Raw genomic sequence first — 18218 nt, forward strand, 5'->3', positions numbered from 1 at the left:
TTGAATTTCCATTCCAGGTTGAAGGGGCCAAGCTGCAAAGCACCGAACAGTCGGTGAATTCTCATCCCTCCTCCCCACAATCAGTTCCTACGACTCAGTAAACCGGGTACAAAACCCAGTAGTAGGGGAAATTGATGTTATATGAGAAGGGTTATTCATATAGTTGTGCCATCATTAGTTTGGCATTTACTATTCTACTGTCAAATTTTGAGTTGTACTCCAGTGTGTAATTTTGTATGACACTTGTAGATTCATCCATTTGACAGATGAATCGCTTCTCTCGCCATGCTGCAGGGTGTACACCATACTGTTGTTAGATGATGCGTGTTATAAATTGAGAGTAGTTGTTAGATGATGTGTTGTCTGAGGAAGTGATATATGGAGAACTACATTGATATTTTTTGTGTGTGTGTGTGTGTATTTTTTTTTTTTCTTTTACTTTTTTTAATTGAAGTTAAAAGAGTAGTTGTTAGATGATGGGATGTCTGAGTAGTGATATATGGAGAAGTACATTGATACTTGTCGAATATAACTTCTCTTTGGAGCAGAAGTCCGTTTTTGAGGCTGAGGATTTTAATGTTCTATTTGTGGTGGCTTGCAATTGAAGGGAGCAGGGCTAAGCAGGCTAGGAATTTTTCTGCTTTCATATTGACCAAGATTAGGCAATTGATGTACTTATTTATTCTGAGTTTTAAATCTGTTGTCTTGTTTTGAACTCTGTTGAATGCAGTGTACAGAGCCGTCTTTTAAAGGATGTGTATATATCCATTGTCAAAGGAATTGTTGACAGTTTTAATTTTAAGTCCACCGAAGTTCAAATTAGTTCAGCCTGCTTGATCTTACTTTCAAGCTTATTGAGAAGGGAAAGATAGAGCATTTAAGTAGAAAAAATTTTGAATTAACTGAGAAGCTGAATAACCTTCGGAAAACTAAAAAGCAAAAACACCAGCTTCAAACTCTCAGCATCTGCCTCTGAAATTCGTAATATCGATAGAACCCTAAAGAGCCTCATGTGGAAGAAAGAGGCATTTACTGTTTCCTTTAAAGCATACAGATAAAAAATTTAGGTAAACGTAACTCTTCTTTTATGCGTAACCTATATAAAAGATATAATAAAGTATCCATAAAATGTGCTTGGGAAAGGTGGGGAGGGGGCAATGGGCACTACTCCCATGCAGATACATACATTCTAAAGGAAAATAATAGCTGGCCTTCTAAAATTACATATCAACCACAAAAAAAAGAGAAAAGAATTATATATACCACGGGAGCACCGAAGCCAAGGAAAAAAAAAAAAAAAGGGAAAAAAAAAACCTTTCACCTGAACTTCGATTTACTCATTTCTCCATCACCGGATTCAGTATTGGGAACTACAGAAATTGAGGTGGCAGGAAAAGTTATTTCGATTGCCGGTTTCATCCCTGGTGATGAAGACAATAATTTGGTAAGCAATCCAAAAAGATGTACAGTTTATTATTTATGGATAGCCCCTGAAACTATGATGGACTAGTAATTTGGTCCCCGTTCAGCGTGTTAAATGAGTTAGTGCTTCAACTTGCATAATTTCTTGATATTTCATCCTTAAAAGGCATCGTTTTGCGTCCAGACTCTCAAACATCAGAATGAGGTCTTTAAGCATGAAATCAGGTAAGCACACGAGTACTAGTTTTAATAAAGTGAAAGGGGACCAAATCGCAATTCTTTGGAAGTTGAGGACTACCTGTGCATTTCACCCAAGGAAAAGAGAAAAAAGGAAGTGCGCAGGTGATCATAGATCGAAGACATTAATTAGATAGCATACCGATATAAATGGAATATGGAGGAGAACCAGCGAGAAGCAATACAATCCGACTGAAATGACTATTCCTGCTATGAAGTTTTGGAAGAGGCGCTTGTTGTCTCTACTGGGTATAAAAGTCACCTTCAACAGGTTTGTAAGATCGAATATGCGGTAGGATATCTGCAATAAGAGCAAATCCAATCAATGTCCCAATTAATTGATCTGACGAAATTGTAGCTTTTATTTTTTAGCAAAATCGGCTTACAAAGACGTATATCACAGTAGTAAGCATGAAATTGAGCAACGGGTAGTCAGGAATGAATGAAAGAAGCCACTTAGGTTGTCCATTAGGCACGCTTGACCTGTTCGACGACCAACATAACAAGCATTAGAATTTTATTGTGCCTTTAATCTTGTAATTGTGACCGCACAAAGCATTAACAAAGTTAGTGTAAAGATGCTTTTGCAGGTGCTGAATTAAATATTATGCAACAATTGTCAATAGATTGAGAATGTAGTACAAAAGCGATATATAGATGCTGGGTTTCACATGTATTCTCCAGCAACCTATAAGATGTCCCTTAAAAAATGTTGTTTCTTCCCAAAAACTATACTTATTCTAAGTTAGGAAGTCATCCAATTCATGGGCAAATTGGCCCTTTTTTTTTTCTTTTTTTGGGTTAGAACAAGTTCCTTCAAAGAGGCCAAACGTAAAAAGAATTTTGCGTCTCCTTACTGACAATTTGAGCTTTGATTTTACATTTGCCCAACTTGTTCTCCTAAAATACCTTAGCTAGAAAATGCCTTAGCTAGAAGGCTTTTAGTGAGTTGTTCAAAAAAGATAACAACCTCCTAAATTTGATCATCAAATGAAAACATATATGACTGCATCCTCATGGTTCATATTAAACTAAACTATTGGTTCCCACCGACAAGAAAGAAAAAGAAAAAGAAAAAAGAGGAGAATCCATACCGTAGCCAAATGTGGAATTGAGAGATATAGGTCTCCAGCGTAATCTTTCCAAGCCACCTAGAAGAAAGGAATTAAGTTGAAGATCAACAAGAATTTACAGAAAACATAAGCACCAATATTTAGAAAGGGGGAAAAAAAATGGCTTACGCTAAGAGAGCCAAAGAGCAACCCCTTAGCTGTTGGGTGAAATTCCGGAGGCAAATGTAAATGCTGGAGCAAGAAAAGAAAATACCAGAAATAATTAACTTTGCTCAGAAATTTAATTATAATCAACACTACACCATAGAACAAAATTATCCAAAACGTACGTGATGGGGATCCATGAAGTATATGGGTGGAACTTATTGTATGTAAGTTTGTCGAGCTTGTAGATATATTCATACCACAAAAAACCAACCTACAAAAAAGGGAGCGGATTTCCATTTCATAATGGTACTCAGCTGAAAAAATCACTATGCCCGAAGAAAGATTATACAACATACCACCAGGGAGAGAGTAACTATGCTCGTCTTGATTGAAAGTCTCACTCTAGTTTCACACTCTTCAAGCTTCTCCATCCATCTTTCAACCTATAAGAATCAAGGACTGAAGTACATAAGAGAGAGAAAAATATACCAAGAGCCCATATGGCCCAATTGGAGCTTTAGCTTTGGGGGCCCAGCCACTGGGTTTCGTGCCACAATAAAAGCTCTTAAGGACATTTTGTTTGCCGAAATGCTGGCTAGCTTTTTAGAGTGGAGAAACTATTCCAAGAGACAGGCTAGAGGGCATAAATGCGTGACAACCTTGCGGACAAACAAATTTGCAGTGCGCAAATTCAATAAAAATCAATGGCAAATTGGCAACAAATTTGGTTTGTTGACTATATCATCGAGAAAAAAACAATATAAATTACATTTGGGTGATAGTATGCGTATATCATTCCGATGATCCAAATGTAGCGATCGAGGCCAGATCTAAAGTGCCATTCATGCAGGAGAGGTAAATTTGCTTTGGAAGGTTCCGGATCCATATATCCTGCATTCAACAAGTTTATTCAAATCTCTCATTACCCAAGAGAAAACATCAAACAAGATGATCAGAAACAGCACTAAAAGAGTGTCTCACCTACTAGAAATGTGAAGGGCCTCCATATAAGATCAAAAACTCCGGGTATTTCCCACATTACAATTACCACCAAGAAGCAGCTTGCAATTTTCACAGCCATTACTGATGGAATCTCATTATATTTATTAAATATGCCAAGTGCGCCATATACCATGAGAGTGAAAAGCGTGTGCATGGGACAAATGTAGTAAAGCATGTAGTCATTGTCCAGGACAATGCAGCAAAATGCGACAAAGAAATTTAGACGCCACATCATCTGCATTTGAAAAGACAGGTGATGCTCTTAGTGATTGCTTAGAAGATAATGTAACATATGAGAAGATAGCTGATATTTTTACATCATTTCTCAACAAACTACTGCAAAAAATTTATTTTGGATCACCAAATTTAAAACTAGGTCTAAACTCTATTAACTTCAGTAACGGGTTTCATTTTGGGCATCCATGCATCAGTGGCAATTGCAGCAAATTGAAGTTCAACGACCCAATTGAAATTCCGCAACAGTTGGACAATCAATTGTGTGATTCAACCAAAAAGATAAGATGAGGCAGTACTCCAAGAGATAAATACCATCAACGCACCTGAGCGAATCGAGCAAGGCTAAAATCTTTCTTTATGTAGTAGTATGAGAAATTCCCAAATCCGGTCATCCACACATAAGAAGCAATGAACACACGTATTGCATTGTATATCTCTGAGGCAGCGAAGTAGTGGTACATTAAAAATAAAACCTAGCGAACCAATATACAGGATTAGATAATCATAAAACGTATTCTCCACAAAGTAAAAAATTAAAAAAGAAAAAAAAGAAAAAAAAGGAAAGTAAGACGTTTCAACTAAGTAAGATCTTAGGGTGCACTGCTTAAATTTCATAAAATAGATGGGAGGAATGCAAATTACAAACCTGCATCCACCCTCTCCACTCCTCAGTCTGATGACGATTAAGATAGAGTATAGATTTCCCAGAGAATGCTGACTTGTCATTGTGCTTCTTGAGTGATGTCAAGGCTGAAGCTATGATGAGAAGAATGTAGATAAAAAGAAACAGGTCGCGGCTGTATTTCTGGCAAAATCATGGCTTGCACAGCATTAACATATAATCCAATTTGATACTACAAAAATGGACAGCGTCAAGTAGTCGGCTTATTATTCCATTTGCAGTGCATGTAACTAGAAAAATGTTATTATAGGTCACATCTTCAATCATAAACCCAGTATAAGCTTGTAGCATAGTTCCACAGGAAATTAAAAACAAATCATATAATCGAAATGGAAATAGACATACAAATTGTTTGAGGACCAAAAACAGCATTTTATTACTATGAAAAAATCGTACGTCTATTCCTTTTAAGCAATGTTACACTTCCATTATTAAAAAAACTAGCAACTAAAAAGATAAAATTGCTTTCCCTTTTCTCCTTTCATTCATTTATCATGTAAGCATCCATAAAAATAGCAGAATCAATTAAGGTATCTGGCATCATATATTTTATTCTGATCAAGGTTAAGGCAAACACCTTCGTTGACTCAGGGAACAAATTTGTCCGATCACAAACATAAAAGTATACGAGAATCGCCCCGATTTCTGACCTACACAATATTTATTCATTAATCAGTCTTAGGGGATATAGTTGCAAAATTATGTGGATGAAAGTAAAAGTTTGAAGTCTCACATGGCTTTTAAGACAGTGCGATTCTCAAGCAAGAAAGACTCATCCATTGATATAAACCTACAAACATAAAGCGGCCAAAAGGTTAACTTTCAGTATGTTACATAGGAAGTAATTGAAATTGTTCCTCCATTTGTTTCATTTGTATAACCTTATTAAATTATTTCTGACAGATGTATTCTGGAACTTTGGAGACGATGATTTTGCTAAGCCACCTTCAAGCAATATTGCCCTATCATCCTCCTTGATTGTTTCACTTCCCAGGCTTGTATCTGAGTGACTGCAAATCAGAAATAATCAATTAAATGGAATGCTGGAGAAATTAACTATATTCTCTGTAACAAGCAAGTAAAAGTAAGAAACTAAGTTAGAGCATTAAAGATTTTGTCCACGATGATGCCCAAATAAATATAGATTCACTCTCCTTAGGATAAATAATTACACCAAAACAATATTACCCTATTTGCTATAAATAAAGCATTATTTCAGTACCATAAGACCCTTAAATGCTAAAAGGAAAAAGATGGTGGAAAAAAGGCTGTACAACTATACTGATTAGAGTATGATATAATTACCCTTATACAATGATCAGAAGCACATCTTAGACATTGACAGACATATATCTAAGAGGAAATGCCGATTGCATATATCTATTTCAGAAGAGTATCAACAAAGATTACGCTGTAGCTTATCGAATTCACAATGCCTACTTGTGTAGAATGCCATTGAGAAAAGGAGATATCTTACACTTTGATAGGAGAAGAAGATTTGCGGTATTCCAGGATTTCTGAATAGATCCATGCAATAAATACAGGGAAAAAACCAAGCAAAAATGAAACCTGCAAAAATAAAAAGCATAATTATTACACTTACACATGAATAAACACATATATTCTGTAGAAACAAATACACGAGAAATAACTAGGAAAAGAGCGCCCTTTCCATATAGTTCCCTTTCGATAAAGACACCCTATTAATAGCAGTAACAATTTGTGGGAAGTGCAAAAAGTTTCAAACAAAAGGCCAACTCAATAAGGTATGTATGTGCTTTAATCGTGCAAAAGGGTAAGTCGCTTTCTAAGATCAGGCCAAAAAACTTGATTGGATCTTAATTGCATCGCTCAAAGTTCTTAAGCCCTAGTTAGACACAAGAGTTCTAGTCCTTGAAAGTTGAAACCAAAGAAGATTTTATCATCTACTATCTAATGTGGGAGTGTTTGAGTGTGAACATGTAAAGCCCAAAAATATAGTAGTATTAGCACCATGAGAGGACTTAATTATGAGGACCGAAATGCTTAACTCTGAGTTAATGATACTAAATTCTAGTCCTTACAGACAAATATGTTTATCATTTGAGATGTGGATATTTGAATGCGACAAACTTCCACCATTTAAGTCCTAAATTCCTAATATCCTCGTCAAGCATATCAAACATATCACACTACACATGTTTGGTCCTCCGATGATCACATAGCGGCAGCAGTCTACTACATTGGCCTGCCCCTGTTTAACTACAGGATTGAAGGCTTTACCCAGATTCTACTGGACAAAAATTGCTTGGGGATGGAACCCCAAATTGTCCGTTTGAGATTACAGAATTCACCACCACATGGGCGTCGGATCGCACATCTCGAGGCGCCCTACTTAATTAGAATGGGCATTGACGTTGGATTTTCTTAAGTTTCGGACCCATTAATTAAAAAAATCTAACACATGTTAAGGAAATTGCAAGAACAAAAATAAAATAGTTTTTTGATAAATTGTTAGTTACTGAACCTAATGTCATTGCTTTGCAAACTTTTGATTTACAAATTAAAATATTTTTTAGATAAACCTACCAAGGGTTTAGACAACCCTCGGTTGGTCTTTAGTATTAAAAATAAAATAAATTTATCCAAAATAAAAAAAATTAAGAATCTCAAAAATATTAAAATTAAAAGTTTAAAAATCAATTGGATATTAAGTTCAAAAACTAAAAATTTATCTTAAGAAACAACTTTAATTTCTAAATTTCTTTTTATTGTAATTTTCTTAATGTGTATTCACTTCGGGATGTAGAATACCGCACCCATGTGGCGACAGATCCCACAGTCTCAAATGGACAATTCAGGGTTCCCTCCCCAAGCAATATTTGTCTGATTCTACCTCCTTATTTAATTCGTAAATGCTTTATATTTCATCAAAATCACACCAAAAAAATTGCTATAATTAGAATGTATTCTTCCATGCATTATGATGATGTACAACATGCTCATTCACATAACTAGTGTTTATGAAGTTCAAGAGTATCTACTATCTAACTCCTCACACGCAATATCTAGTCCAAGCTAAAAAGTTGTACACAAAGCCTCCATTAAAGAGAGCATCAAATGAGAGTCCGTAATTGGTAAACAATTCAAGATCATTTATAGCACTTCCTCTAAAATTGTCCAAGATCCCATAAACTTAGAACAAAATCTCGAATCCAACTCCCCAAAACACCAAGAAACCAGCTGAGAACAAATATAAATTAGTCGACTCAATTACTCCTCAAATCCCACATAGAGCCTCGTACCTGCCCGGGAGTGACGGGACTGAACACCTGTAGCTTCCCCATCTGCATTATTACACATCAAAACACGACGAATCAGCTCAAAACCCAACCAAATTCCACACAAAAAACCGATTCTGAGCCCAAAAAACCTCATGAAATCACCTTCAGCAAGGAGAAATCTCTCAGCAGATCTTCTCGGGGGATTCGCATCAGGAGCGAGGGCGAGTCTTCATGGGCACGAGGGGGGATTGAGGGGAGCGAGGTGGGTGGGGGGTTTAAGAAACCCTAGGAGACCTCAAGCAAAGGGGATCGATCAGAGGTTAGAAGAGAGGTCGTAATCGAAGTGGGGAGAGAGAGAGAGAGAGAGAGAGAGAGAGAGAGAGGTGGTTGGTTCCTTGCATTATAGTCCTCGTCAAATGGTCGGAGCGCGTCGTGGGAGTGGGCGCGTAGAAAATTATATGCGGATGCTTCTCGCATAGGAAATTACGTGGTAAACCTAGTCTACTAGATAGAAATTTACTTGGTAGACCTGGTCCACTAGATAATGGCACATGGTTAAACCCACTATTTCTGGTACGCAGATGAGAGGAGAATTTTTGTATAATATAAAATTTTACCTAGTCGTGATTCTCAGAGCACATAAAAAATTACGTGGTTGAACGATCAGAGGTTAAAAAGGAGAGGTCATAATCAAAACGGAGAGAGAGAAAGAGAGCGAGAGAGATGGTTGGTTTCTTGTATTATAGTTCTCGTCAAGTTGAAGGAGCAGGTCGTGGGAATGTGCGCGTAGAAAATTATATATGGATGCTGCTCGCATAGGAAATTAGATGGTGGACCTGGTCTACTAGATAATGGCACGCGGCTTTGCCCACTCTCTTATGTGAGTAGAAGAGAAGAGAATTCTAGTATAATATAAAAATTTAACAAGTTGTGGTTCTAAAAGCACAAGAAAACTCATATTTCGGACTATACTAATGTTCCCGACTTCGTGCAAGGAGAACGAAATTGTGATCTTTAATCATATGCTTTGCGAAACTGTGTACATTTGAAACGTTAGTAATAGGACGAGGTTGTGAGCTCTGCCTTTATTAAAATTGTGGAACTTCATAAACTTTCTAGCGAGCCAAATTTGCCTTTGAGCTTCGTCATTTCTGATCAGTTTAAAACTTAGTCTTCTTTAACAGACATGATTTTTATAAAATATTTTAATACATTTTTTATTTCCAAATTCTATTTGTATTTATTTCAGTCTACTTCTATTGATTTCTTAATATAGACATAATTTTACTTGTCGGCCACCATCGAGCAACAGCTTTCTAAATCTAAGCAAAAAAGTTTCTAAAACTTATTTTAAACTTTTGAACGAGAATATAGAACCTAAAAATTTTATGCGGTGAAAATATAATTGTTAATTACATTTTTCGCAAGTAATAATTAATGATTATTTTAATATTATTATATTTTTAATTTCTAATTCTTTAAAATTATAGATCTTTAGCCCAATGATTAACGAATGTATGTCATATCTAATAATCTGTATCTAAAGTTTTAGAGTGAAAATTATAGATCTTCTCTTGACTAATATGAAAATATGAATAATAATTTTGACTTTAAAAAATTACTTCTTCTGCACGCGATATTGATGAACCACTAAGTGAACCAATAATACATCTATTCGACATCTGATCGAAATAAGAAAAGTAAATGATTTAAATACAAGTAAGATCACATAATATAAATAATAGATTACCAGAGGTCCATGTATGACCTGGTAGATCAGGTCCAGGGAACAAGGTCTACCCGTATGAAATTTGTTATGCGGACGTTTGGGAGACAAAGTTGTTAGGTGATTAATTATTAATCAAATTAAAATGGTAGGTAAATTATTTTTTTCCAGTACTACTATTGGAGCATTATGAAATCATCATTAAATGACATTAAATAATGATTTTGATACATGGGAGATGCCATTGAAGAAGAATAGGTTGGATTGCTTGTAAAAAGGACTGATAATTATAAGCCAACCAAATCATTGTAGTTTAATTACTTGTGTAAATACTATTGTGGAGTGGCTGGTGTGCTAAGTTCCTGTGGTTGAGAATTTAAATCACATTAGTTTTTATCATGTTTAAATTAAAGTTTTTGATTTTGGAAAGATTTAGACATTTTGCCTAATTATTATTCTTTGCACTCTCACTCTCATCTTAATTATCGTCCAAATAGTTGGGATTACTGTTTAAAGTTTAGTTTGGTATTGAGACCTATAAAACGCTGTTAGATAAAATAGAGTTGAGAAAAAAGCATACAGGAATATGCTTCTACGTTTTCTGATGGGACCGCAAAAAATATATCGTAACCGACTCTTCGCGATATGCGGAACGCAATATTACGTACGGAAACAAACAGACTATTTTTCCAACGTACTTTCTCACCGCACGTAACGCAATAACTTCAAATATCACCCCTGCGATTTTGCACTTTCTCACATTAGTACCTTATGGTTTAAAGTGTATCAATTTAATATACTGTAATTTTATTTTTCTCTTTTTCGTCAGCCCCTCTGTTAAATTTTTATTAAATTATATACAAAAAATTTCAAATACCTCACCTATATAGTTTATCTATATAATTTATCAATTATTCACTTTGAGACCCTTTAGTTTTAACTTTGTCACTGATTTAACAAAAAAAATTAGTAAAATAAAATAACAAAAAAAATAAAATAAAATCACAAAATACGAAAGTGACACACTTTAAACCACAAGGTATTAAAGTGAGAATGTGCAAAACAACATAGTTGATATTTAAAATTTTCCCTAAAAATAAATATTTTTAATATAAAACTATCATATTATTTATGATTAAATTCTGTCATAGTAGGATTAATTTGAAATGTCTCTTATACAGTGTAACTATTACAACAAAACCTTTTTACTGTAGTTGGAAGGTCCACAACATATTTCAAAGTTTCAGCAGTAGATAATTATATTTTCTCTCTATTTATCAAAAAACAAAAGGAACAAAGAAAAAAAAAAAAAAAACTTCTTTGAAAAAGAAAATGTGTTAGGTGGTTAAGCAGTCCAAGTCTCACACCAAATAGTATTATTACAAACAAATTAGTTCAACCAGATAGTGCAGGTTTTTATGATTGTCACTGTTGCAGCTGCAGGTGTGAGTTACCTCCCTTGAATGAGGGTCACAGAAGTTGCTTTGAGGTACCTGCTTCTTTGAAAAGCTAGATTGGAAAAAGCTAGAAATTAGCATGATGGCTATTATATTATACCTACTATGTTGCCATTAAGTCACCAGAGTAACAATCTCAGTTTCCATCATTTACACCATCAAACTCTGCATAATTTCCTTAATTGCTGCCACATTACTCCGTCGCCCCAAGAGATCAAAGAGATGGCATGGTGATAATATGACAGGTGATAATATGACAGTTAATTCAACTACCATATCACCTCATTGCAATTATAATTCGACCATCACGTTATATTCAAGAATTATTGTGGCAATTGAAGACACACCATTGCTTCGTCACCTCCAACGGATGATGTTGCAATTGAATCAGTTGCCACATTATCCCTCCATTAGGTTAATCAAATGGAATTCGGAAAAGTGCCCTGATTGAAAGAGATAAAGTTCAGTGACTCAATCACAACAATTTGGAGTTCAATGAACTGAGCGAAATTTCAACATAAATTCGGTGAAGTGTTGTAATCCACCCCATGAGAAAATACTAGATAGGCCTCAAGAACACACGAATTTACATTGGCAACTAAGAAAGGGATGCTTTTTGTTTAGATTTTTATAGTGCCAAGACCTTATAAAATAAAAAAAAAATCTAATAAGTAAAATCTAAAGTGGTACCAGCAGAAGTATAGCATGTAGATGGTCAAGCTGAAACATTGTTTGCTCCAAAAAACCATATTTTTTGGCAGTTTCCATTGCTTCTTACGGCCTTGGCGCCTCAGTTCACTAGATTGAACATATCGACTTCCGTGCTTCTGGCACATCACCTTCAAAAATGAAAAAAAAAAGAAGAAGATTATGCATCCTCAATGACTCTGAGCTTAAACATCAGCAGCATGCATAACAGTGTAAGCAAACTGAATGTGCCTGAGCAGGTTTTCAGAAGTCATTACCATATGTGAATTTTATAATTTTGCTCCAAATTATGTTCGTGAACTACCAATATTTGAGGTACCATCCGTAAAAGTGAAATAAAACTTTCACAATGGATGAGGAAAACAATAAAAAGGCAATGCAGGCAAGGGTTTGGTATGCTTAGAAAAGCTACATTTGTACATGTGGTTTGCCTTCTTTTAAATCTTTCAACCCAATACCAAACACCCCCAGACCCCAACCCCCCCCAACCCAACCTACTCGCCCCCAAAAAAAAGCAGCCCAAACTGCCAAAAAGGATGCAACAATAATTTCCCATGAGAAGCTAAGAAGATTCTGTTTTGTGTAGCACTCAATTTAGGTCCATGACAGAAGAGCGAGACAACTCAAACAATCAATTAGAATTTACCACTCTTCGAAAAGATCAAGCTCAACAAGAACTCCTAATTAATGTAAGACTTAGTTTCATATGTTTCAAGTTTGATGACACATTTCATACACAACTCAAAGTGCTAACACCAGGGCATTTATTATAGAGTAATCTTGACACGAGGTAAAGCAAGACTTGAACAATAGTTTACCAAAATGTCATAGATACTAGCAAGTAAATTGGCATCACAAGACAATACAAAGTGGTAGAGTTGCTGAATCCAAACCAATTGCCACTGTCAAGATATAGGATTTACGAGAAAAAACAAGGGTTTTCACTACATTCATGATTACAAAAGAGTGACAAATCAAATTCTAAGTATCAAGAATGATAACAAGAATGTGACTTAAAAATTGCATTAACTTTCAAAACATTCCAACGCACAATAAGAAGAGTTAATACATGGAAGTTTTCTCATAAATTTACCAATCCAAATGGAAAACCCAAGAATGTGTAACTAAGAAACAAAAGTTGCCACTTACCGAGTTACCGGTGACCTAGAATTAGCAGGTAATCCAGCGGGAAAAAAAATAATTTTTGCCTTCAGAATGTACTACCGCTTAGAACTTGTTATTTGTCAATAAAATTAGATCCTACCAATAATCTTCCCAAGTACTCTAATGATACAGACTTATAGTATTATTTATGCACTCGTCTTTAACACAAAGGTAATCAAACTTCTTATTTCTGCGACATTCATCACCACTCATGTTAGTGAAATACTCATGTCAGTATCGTAGTTAGTTAATTTGCGAATAATTCGCGAATTATTCACGATTCGCGAATGATTCACCGAAAAAAACGGCCTGCGAGTAGCTGCTCTAGTCGCCGAACTCGTCCGTATCGTCATCCTCCTCCGCGCGCCGCCCTGGCCGGCGCCGGGAGCAGACGCGCGCGACGATCCCGTCTCTCCGAGGCCGTCTGCGAAAGCAGAAACCAAGATGGAATCATGGAGAATGGCGCAGTGTTGCGGCGCGGAGGGGAGAAATGGCGCGGTGTTGCGTGTGGAGGGGAGCAGCGGGCGCACGCGGTCCATGAGCCACCTTTGGCCTTATTAGCAGACGATGAGAGGGAGTCACGGTGGACCTCCTCTCATTATATATAATTATATATATATATATATAATATATATATATTATATATATATAGTCCGGCTGGGATATTATCGATAGCACGAAGTATTTGGTGCTATCAAGTTTTCTGCGTTAGATTTATCTCTATTATCATTTTATCGTTCGATTATACTATTCAACCAACCACCCACTAACCCTAGGGGGCCCACATCATCCTACCGCACATTTTTTAATCCAAGGGCGAAAATTTAATAGCACCGCAAGTCATTGATGCTATTAATAGTATTCCAGCCTAGTTTAATATATATATATATATATTATATATATATATATATATATATATATATATATTATATTTTATTTATAAATATATATTCTATAGTATTTATTTTTATTATAGAAATATTATTATTAATTATTTTATTTATAAATTTGTAATTATTTATTAATATTTCTAAATATATAACTCTTATACATTATATATGTTTATTATAATTTTAAATATATTTAATCTATATATAAAAATTATAATAATAATATATATAGTATATTAATTATTATATATTTATTATATAGCCGAATTTTTGATCCTGAATTTTTAATTGGTGAACGTATAATATCCGTATAAATCACGTATCCGAATAATTTCCGAATCCGTTTTTTAGCATATTTTTCAACGAATTTAAAAATTAAAAGACGAATTTTATCCGAATTATATCCGTACCAAATTTTTGCCGAATCCGAATTAACTAACTATGATCAGTATAAGAGTCTACCTCAGAAGAATGATTATTGCGTAGCCTTCATGACATAAGGCTTTGCCACATAACAATAGGCAGAACGTCCTACCACTTTCTACGATAACTTCAATATAATTCATTTCATAAGAGGAAAAAATAGGAGTCCTCTAGTTCAGAGGTATCGTTTGGCCTCGCAGGAGCTGATCCAAAAGTGCTATGTGAATAGAGCTTTAGAAAAGTGCTTGAAATTTTCTACTCACAATATAATCCAATATCTATTTGCTACGGCAAAAGGAGAAGCTTCCGAGTTGACTTTTTATATTTGGAAATTAAAAAGCTTACTTTACTTAAAACCTCAGTGAAAGATCTAGAATATTTTGCTTCCAAATTATTCTAGAGAAGCTGCTGCAGCGCTGCATGAGGTAGATCAAGCATGAACGAAACCATCAAGTATTTCTCAAAATCATAAGTTTTAAGAAGTAGAAAATCGGCATGATGCACAGCTAAGCATAATATGAATGCAACAAACACAAATATAGAGCAAATTGACTAATTAACAGATACCGATGCTTAAAAACATAATCTTTACTGCATATGCCAGAGAGATACATGAATGATGAAGTCCAATTCAACAACTTACAAAGAAACTATAACCCTAAGAAGGATCACAACGTACCCCTTTCAAAAATCCCTCATTTGTACTCGAAGTTCGGAATAGGCGTGCTCGGGGTATCGAAGCTCTCCAAAACCTCCGGTTTGCCCCCCCCTCCTCCTCCTCCGCCCCCGCCCTTCCCGTCGTCCGTCTTCTTCTTGCCCCCGCCCCCGAAGAGGCCCCCGAGCCACGACCCCCCGCCGGATTCCTCCTCCGCTGTCGGCAAGGGAACACCGGGCCTCGCGATCGTCGGAGGGAGGCCGATGGCGGATGGGTCCTCCATGGGGGGTAGGTTCTGCGGCGCGGAGAGGACGCGGTTGAGCATGATCCCGGCGCCCTCGATGAGGGCGAGGAGCACGCCGCCGAAGAGCGCGGAACGGGCGGCGGAGCCAGGGCCCTGGCGCATCTGGAGAAAGCCCCCGGTGGCGGCGCCGGCGATGATGGAGTTCCAGGGGTCCTCCTTCTGGCGGAGGTAGACCATGGAGCAGTCGAAGGCGGAGAAGAGGCCGCCCCACACGGCGAAGCTCCCGCCGACGCGCGGGGCGTTCATGCGCACGGCCTGGGCGCCCCCGGCGAGGCGCTCGCCGTTCGGGGAGTTGTAGAGGCCGCGGATGAAGTGGTACGCGGAGCCCCCCACTGCGCCCATGGCGAACGCGCCCCCCACGTCGTCGAGGATCCGGTCGGGGCACGGCTCGCGCGAGGTCTCGGGGGTGCCCATGTGGACGACGGAGAGGAAGAGGACGCGGGGTTAGGGTTTTGGGGAGGAGGAGGAGGGAGGAGTAGAACCCTAGATGGGCCACTCGAGCTGCAGGGTTTTGGAGGCTTCGTGGCCATAAAAAAGTCGATGGATAAATTGCAACTTTAGTCCTCGAACTGTATAATGGCTTTACTACTCAAATTTGTATTTATTTTAATATTTAAAAATTAAAAATTTTATAATTTAATTTAGGCCAATTTGCATAAAAAATCTACTAATTTTGAGCTTTTGCAAAAGTGAGAGAAAAAGTGAGTTATATAACTCTTCCTCCATTAGTTGATACTTCAAGGAGGTTACCTGGAATGAAAGAACAAAAATTGATTCATGAGGGTTTAATTACTGAATCACTTCCCAACGGTATGTTCCGGGTCCGTTTAGATAATGAAGATCTAATTCTAGGATATGTTTCAGGGAGGATCCGGCGCAGTTTTATACGGATACTACCGGGAGATAGAGTAAAAATTGAAGTAAGTCGTTATGATTCAACCAGGGGACGTATAATTTATCGACTTCGCAACAAAGATTCGAACGATTAGGTTATTTTTTTAACCATGGGTATACAATTCGAAGTTAAAAAAAAAAAAATTCAAGAGACTTATTCTCTTCCAAGAAGTAAATTCAGAATTAAGGTAAGGAATAAAAAATATGAAAATAAGGGCTTCCGTTCGTAAAATTTGTGAAAAATGTCGACTGATTCGCAGGCGTGGGCGAATTATAGTGATTTGTTCCAATCCGAAACATAAACAGAGACAAGGGTAATCTTTCTAAAAAATAACTTTACTTTCCAAAATTCTAAAATAAGTACCTTATGTAAAAATAAGGTAAAGGATCTGTTTTAACATGAAATGGATATCTCCGTATCTTTTCTTTTTGTATATTTCTGACTCATAAATATGAAATGATAAAATATGACAAAAGCTATACCAAGAATTGGTTCACATAGGNTTCATTTTTTTTTTTTTTTTTCTATCCGACTCTCCTCCACCGTTTCCGACAACGACGCCTCTCTTGCTCTTTCCCGCCCTTCTCGTCCTCTCCCTCTCCCTCCTCCTCTACCGCCTTCGACGACGACGCATCTTCGCCGACGCCGACACCGTGGAGGTCGCTGCGGCGCTGCAACCTCGGAGCGGGGGGTGCTTAGCGACGTTGTCGCCGGCGCTGGCAGAGAGAGGTGGCAAAAAAAAATATAGAAGAAACAAGAAAAAAAATAAAAAAAAATTATAGATAAAGAAAGATGAAGATAAAATTACACTGTTAAAATAAAATTATACTGTTTTAAAAGAACGTTGCACTATTAAGATGTAAACTGCAGCTTTAAGATAAAAATTACGCTATTTAAAAAAAAAACACTCTTTGGGAGATATTTACACTGTTTCTCCTCTTATTGTATTCTTTCAGATGTAAACTGCATTCATTGAAATGAAAGTTACATTCTTTAAACGAAATTTACACTTTTTTAGAGATATTTACACTGTTTCTCCTCTTGTTGCACCCTTTGAGATATAAAGGGCACCCCTTTAAGAGATATTTATACTGTGTTTCTCCTCTTAAAGGGTGCAGTTTAAGAGAAAAAATAGTATAACAAGAAAATAAATAGTGCAATAAGAGAAGAAACAATGCAACAAGAGGAGATACAGTATAAATATCTCTTAAAGGGATGCAGTTTACATCTCAAAGAGTGCAATAAGAAGAAAACAATGTAAATATCTCTCAAAAAGTACAATTTTCGTTTAAAGAATGTAACTTTTATCTTAATGGATGCAGTTTACATCCGAAAGAGTGCAATAAGAGAAAAAACAGTGTAAATATTTTTCAAAGAGTGCAATTTTCGTTTAAAGAATATAACTTTCATTTTAATGGGTACAGTTTACATCCGAAAAAGTACAATAAAAAGAAAACAGTGTAAATATCTTTCAAATAATACAATTTTCGTTTAAAGAGTATAATTTTTATTTTAAAACTGCAGTTTACATCTTAAGTAGTACAACTTATGTCCATAATAGTGCAATATTTTTTTAAAATAGTACAATTTTATTTAACGGTGCAATTTCATCTTCATATTTCTTTTTTTATAATTTTTTATCTTTATTTTTTTTCTTGCTTCTTTTATAATTTTTTTTGGTCACCTCTTTCTACCAATGGCCACGGCTCCGGCGACGCCGCCACTAAGGACACCCCGCTCCAAGGCTGTAGCTCCGCAGCGACCTCCACGATGTCGACGTCGGCGAAGATGCGTCGTCGTTGGAGACGGCAGAGGAGGAGGGAGAGGAAGAGGACAAGAAGGGAGGGAAAGGGTGAGAGAGACATCGTTGTCGGAGACGGTGGAGGAAAGTCGGAGAGGAAAAAAAAAAATGAGTCGCGGCGCGGCCTCGGTG

At 36.6% G+C, this 18218-nt stretch overlaps 2 protein-coding genes across 4 annotated transcripts; both read right to left on the reverse strand.

Moving 5' to 3' along the window:
- On the reverse strand, positions 1056-8413 carry LOC109712139 (protein REDUCED WALL ACETYLATION 1-like). Its single transcript, XM_020235567.1, has 17 exons — positions 8226-8413; positions 8085-8126; positions 6278-6369; positions 5682-5810; positions 5534-5590; positions 5378-5450; positions 4765-4923; positions 4442-4591; positions 3861-4116; positions 3649-3770; positions 3236-3322; positions 3062-3150; positions 2901-2963; positions 2754-2810; positions 2046-2142; positions 1802-1960; positions 1056-1421 (listed from the first exon to the last, which is right to left on the reverse strand). Exons 1-17 carry the CDS (start codon positions 8271-8273, stop codon positions 1416-1418), a joined length of 1686 nt encoding a protein of 561 aa, XP_020091156.1. The 5' UTR covers positions 8274-8413; the 3' UTR covers positions 1056-1415.
- Positions 11093-15944, reverse strand: LOC109721702 (mitochondrial import inner membrane translocase subunit TIM17-1-like). Of its 3 annotated transcripts, none has more exons than XR_002219271.1 (3): positions 15111-15944; positions 11937-12085; positions 11093-11298 (listed from the first exon to the last, which is right to left on the reverse strand). XR_002219271.1 is itself a non-coding variant. In XM_020249447.1 (2 exons), the coding sequence occupies exon 1, from the start codon at positions 15802-15804 to the stop codon at positions 15127-15129; it is 678 nt and encodes a 225-aa protein (XP_020105036.1). In that variant the 5' UTR covers positions 15805-15944; the 3' UTR covers positions 11704-12085; positions 15111-15126. The 3 variants fall into 3 exon arrangements, 1 of the variants encoding a protein (XP_020105036.1); XR_002219270.1 differs by lacking the exon at positions 11093-11298 and adding an exon at positions 11321-11689; XM_020249447.1 differs by lacking the exon at positions 11093-11298 and having other exon boundaries at positions 11704-12085.

Source organism: Ananas comosus, linkage group 1 (assembly GCF_001540865.1).
Source record: "Ananas comosus cultivar F153 linkage group 1, ASM154086v1, whole genome shotgun sequence".
Classification (NCBI taxonomy): domain Eukaryota; kingdom Viridiplantae; phylum Streptophyta; class Magnoliopsida; order Poales; family Bromeliaceae; genus Ananas; species Ananas comosus.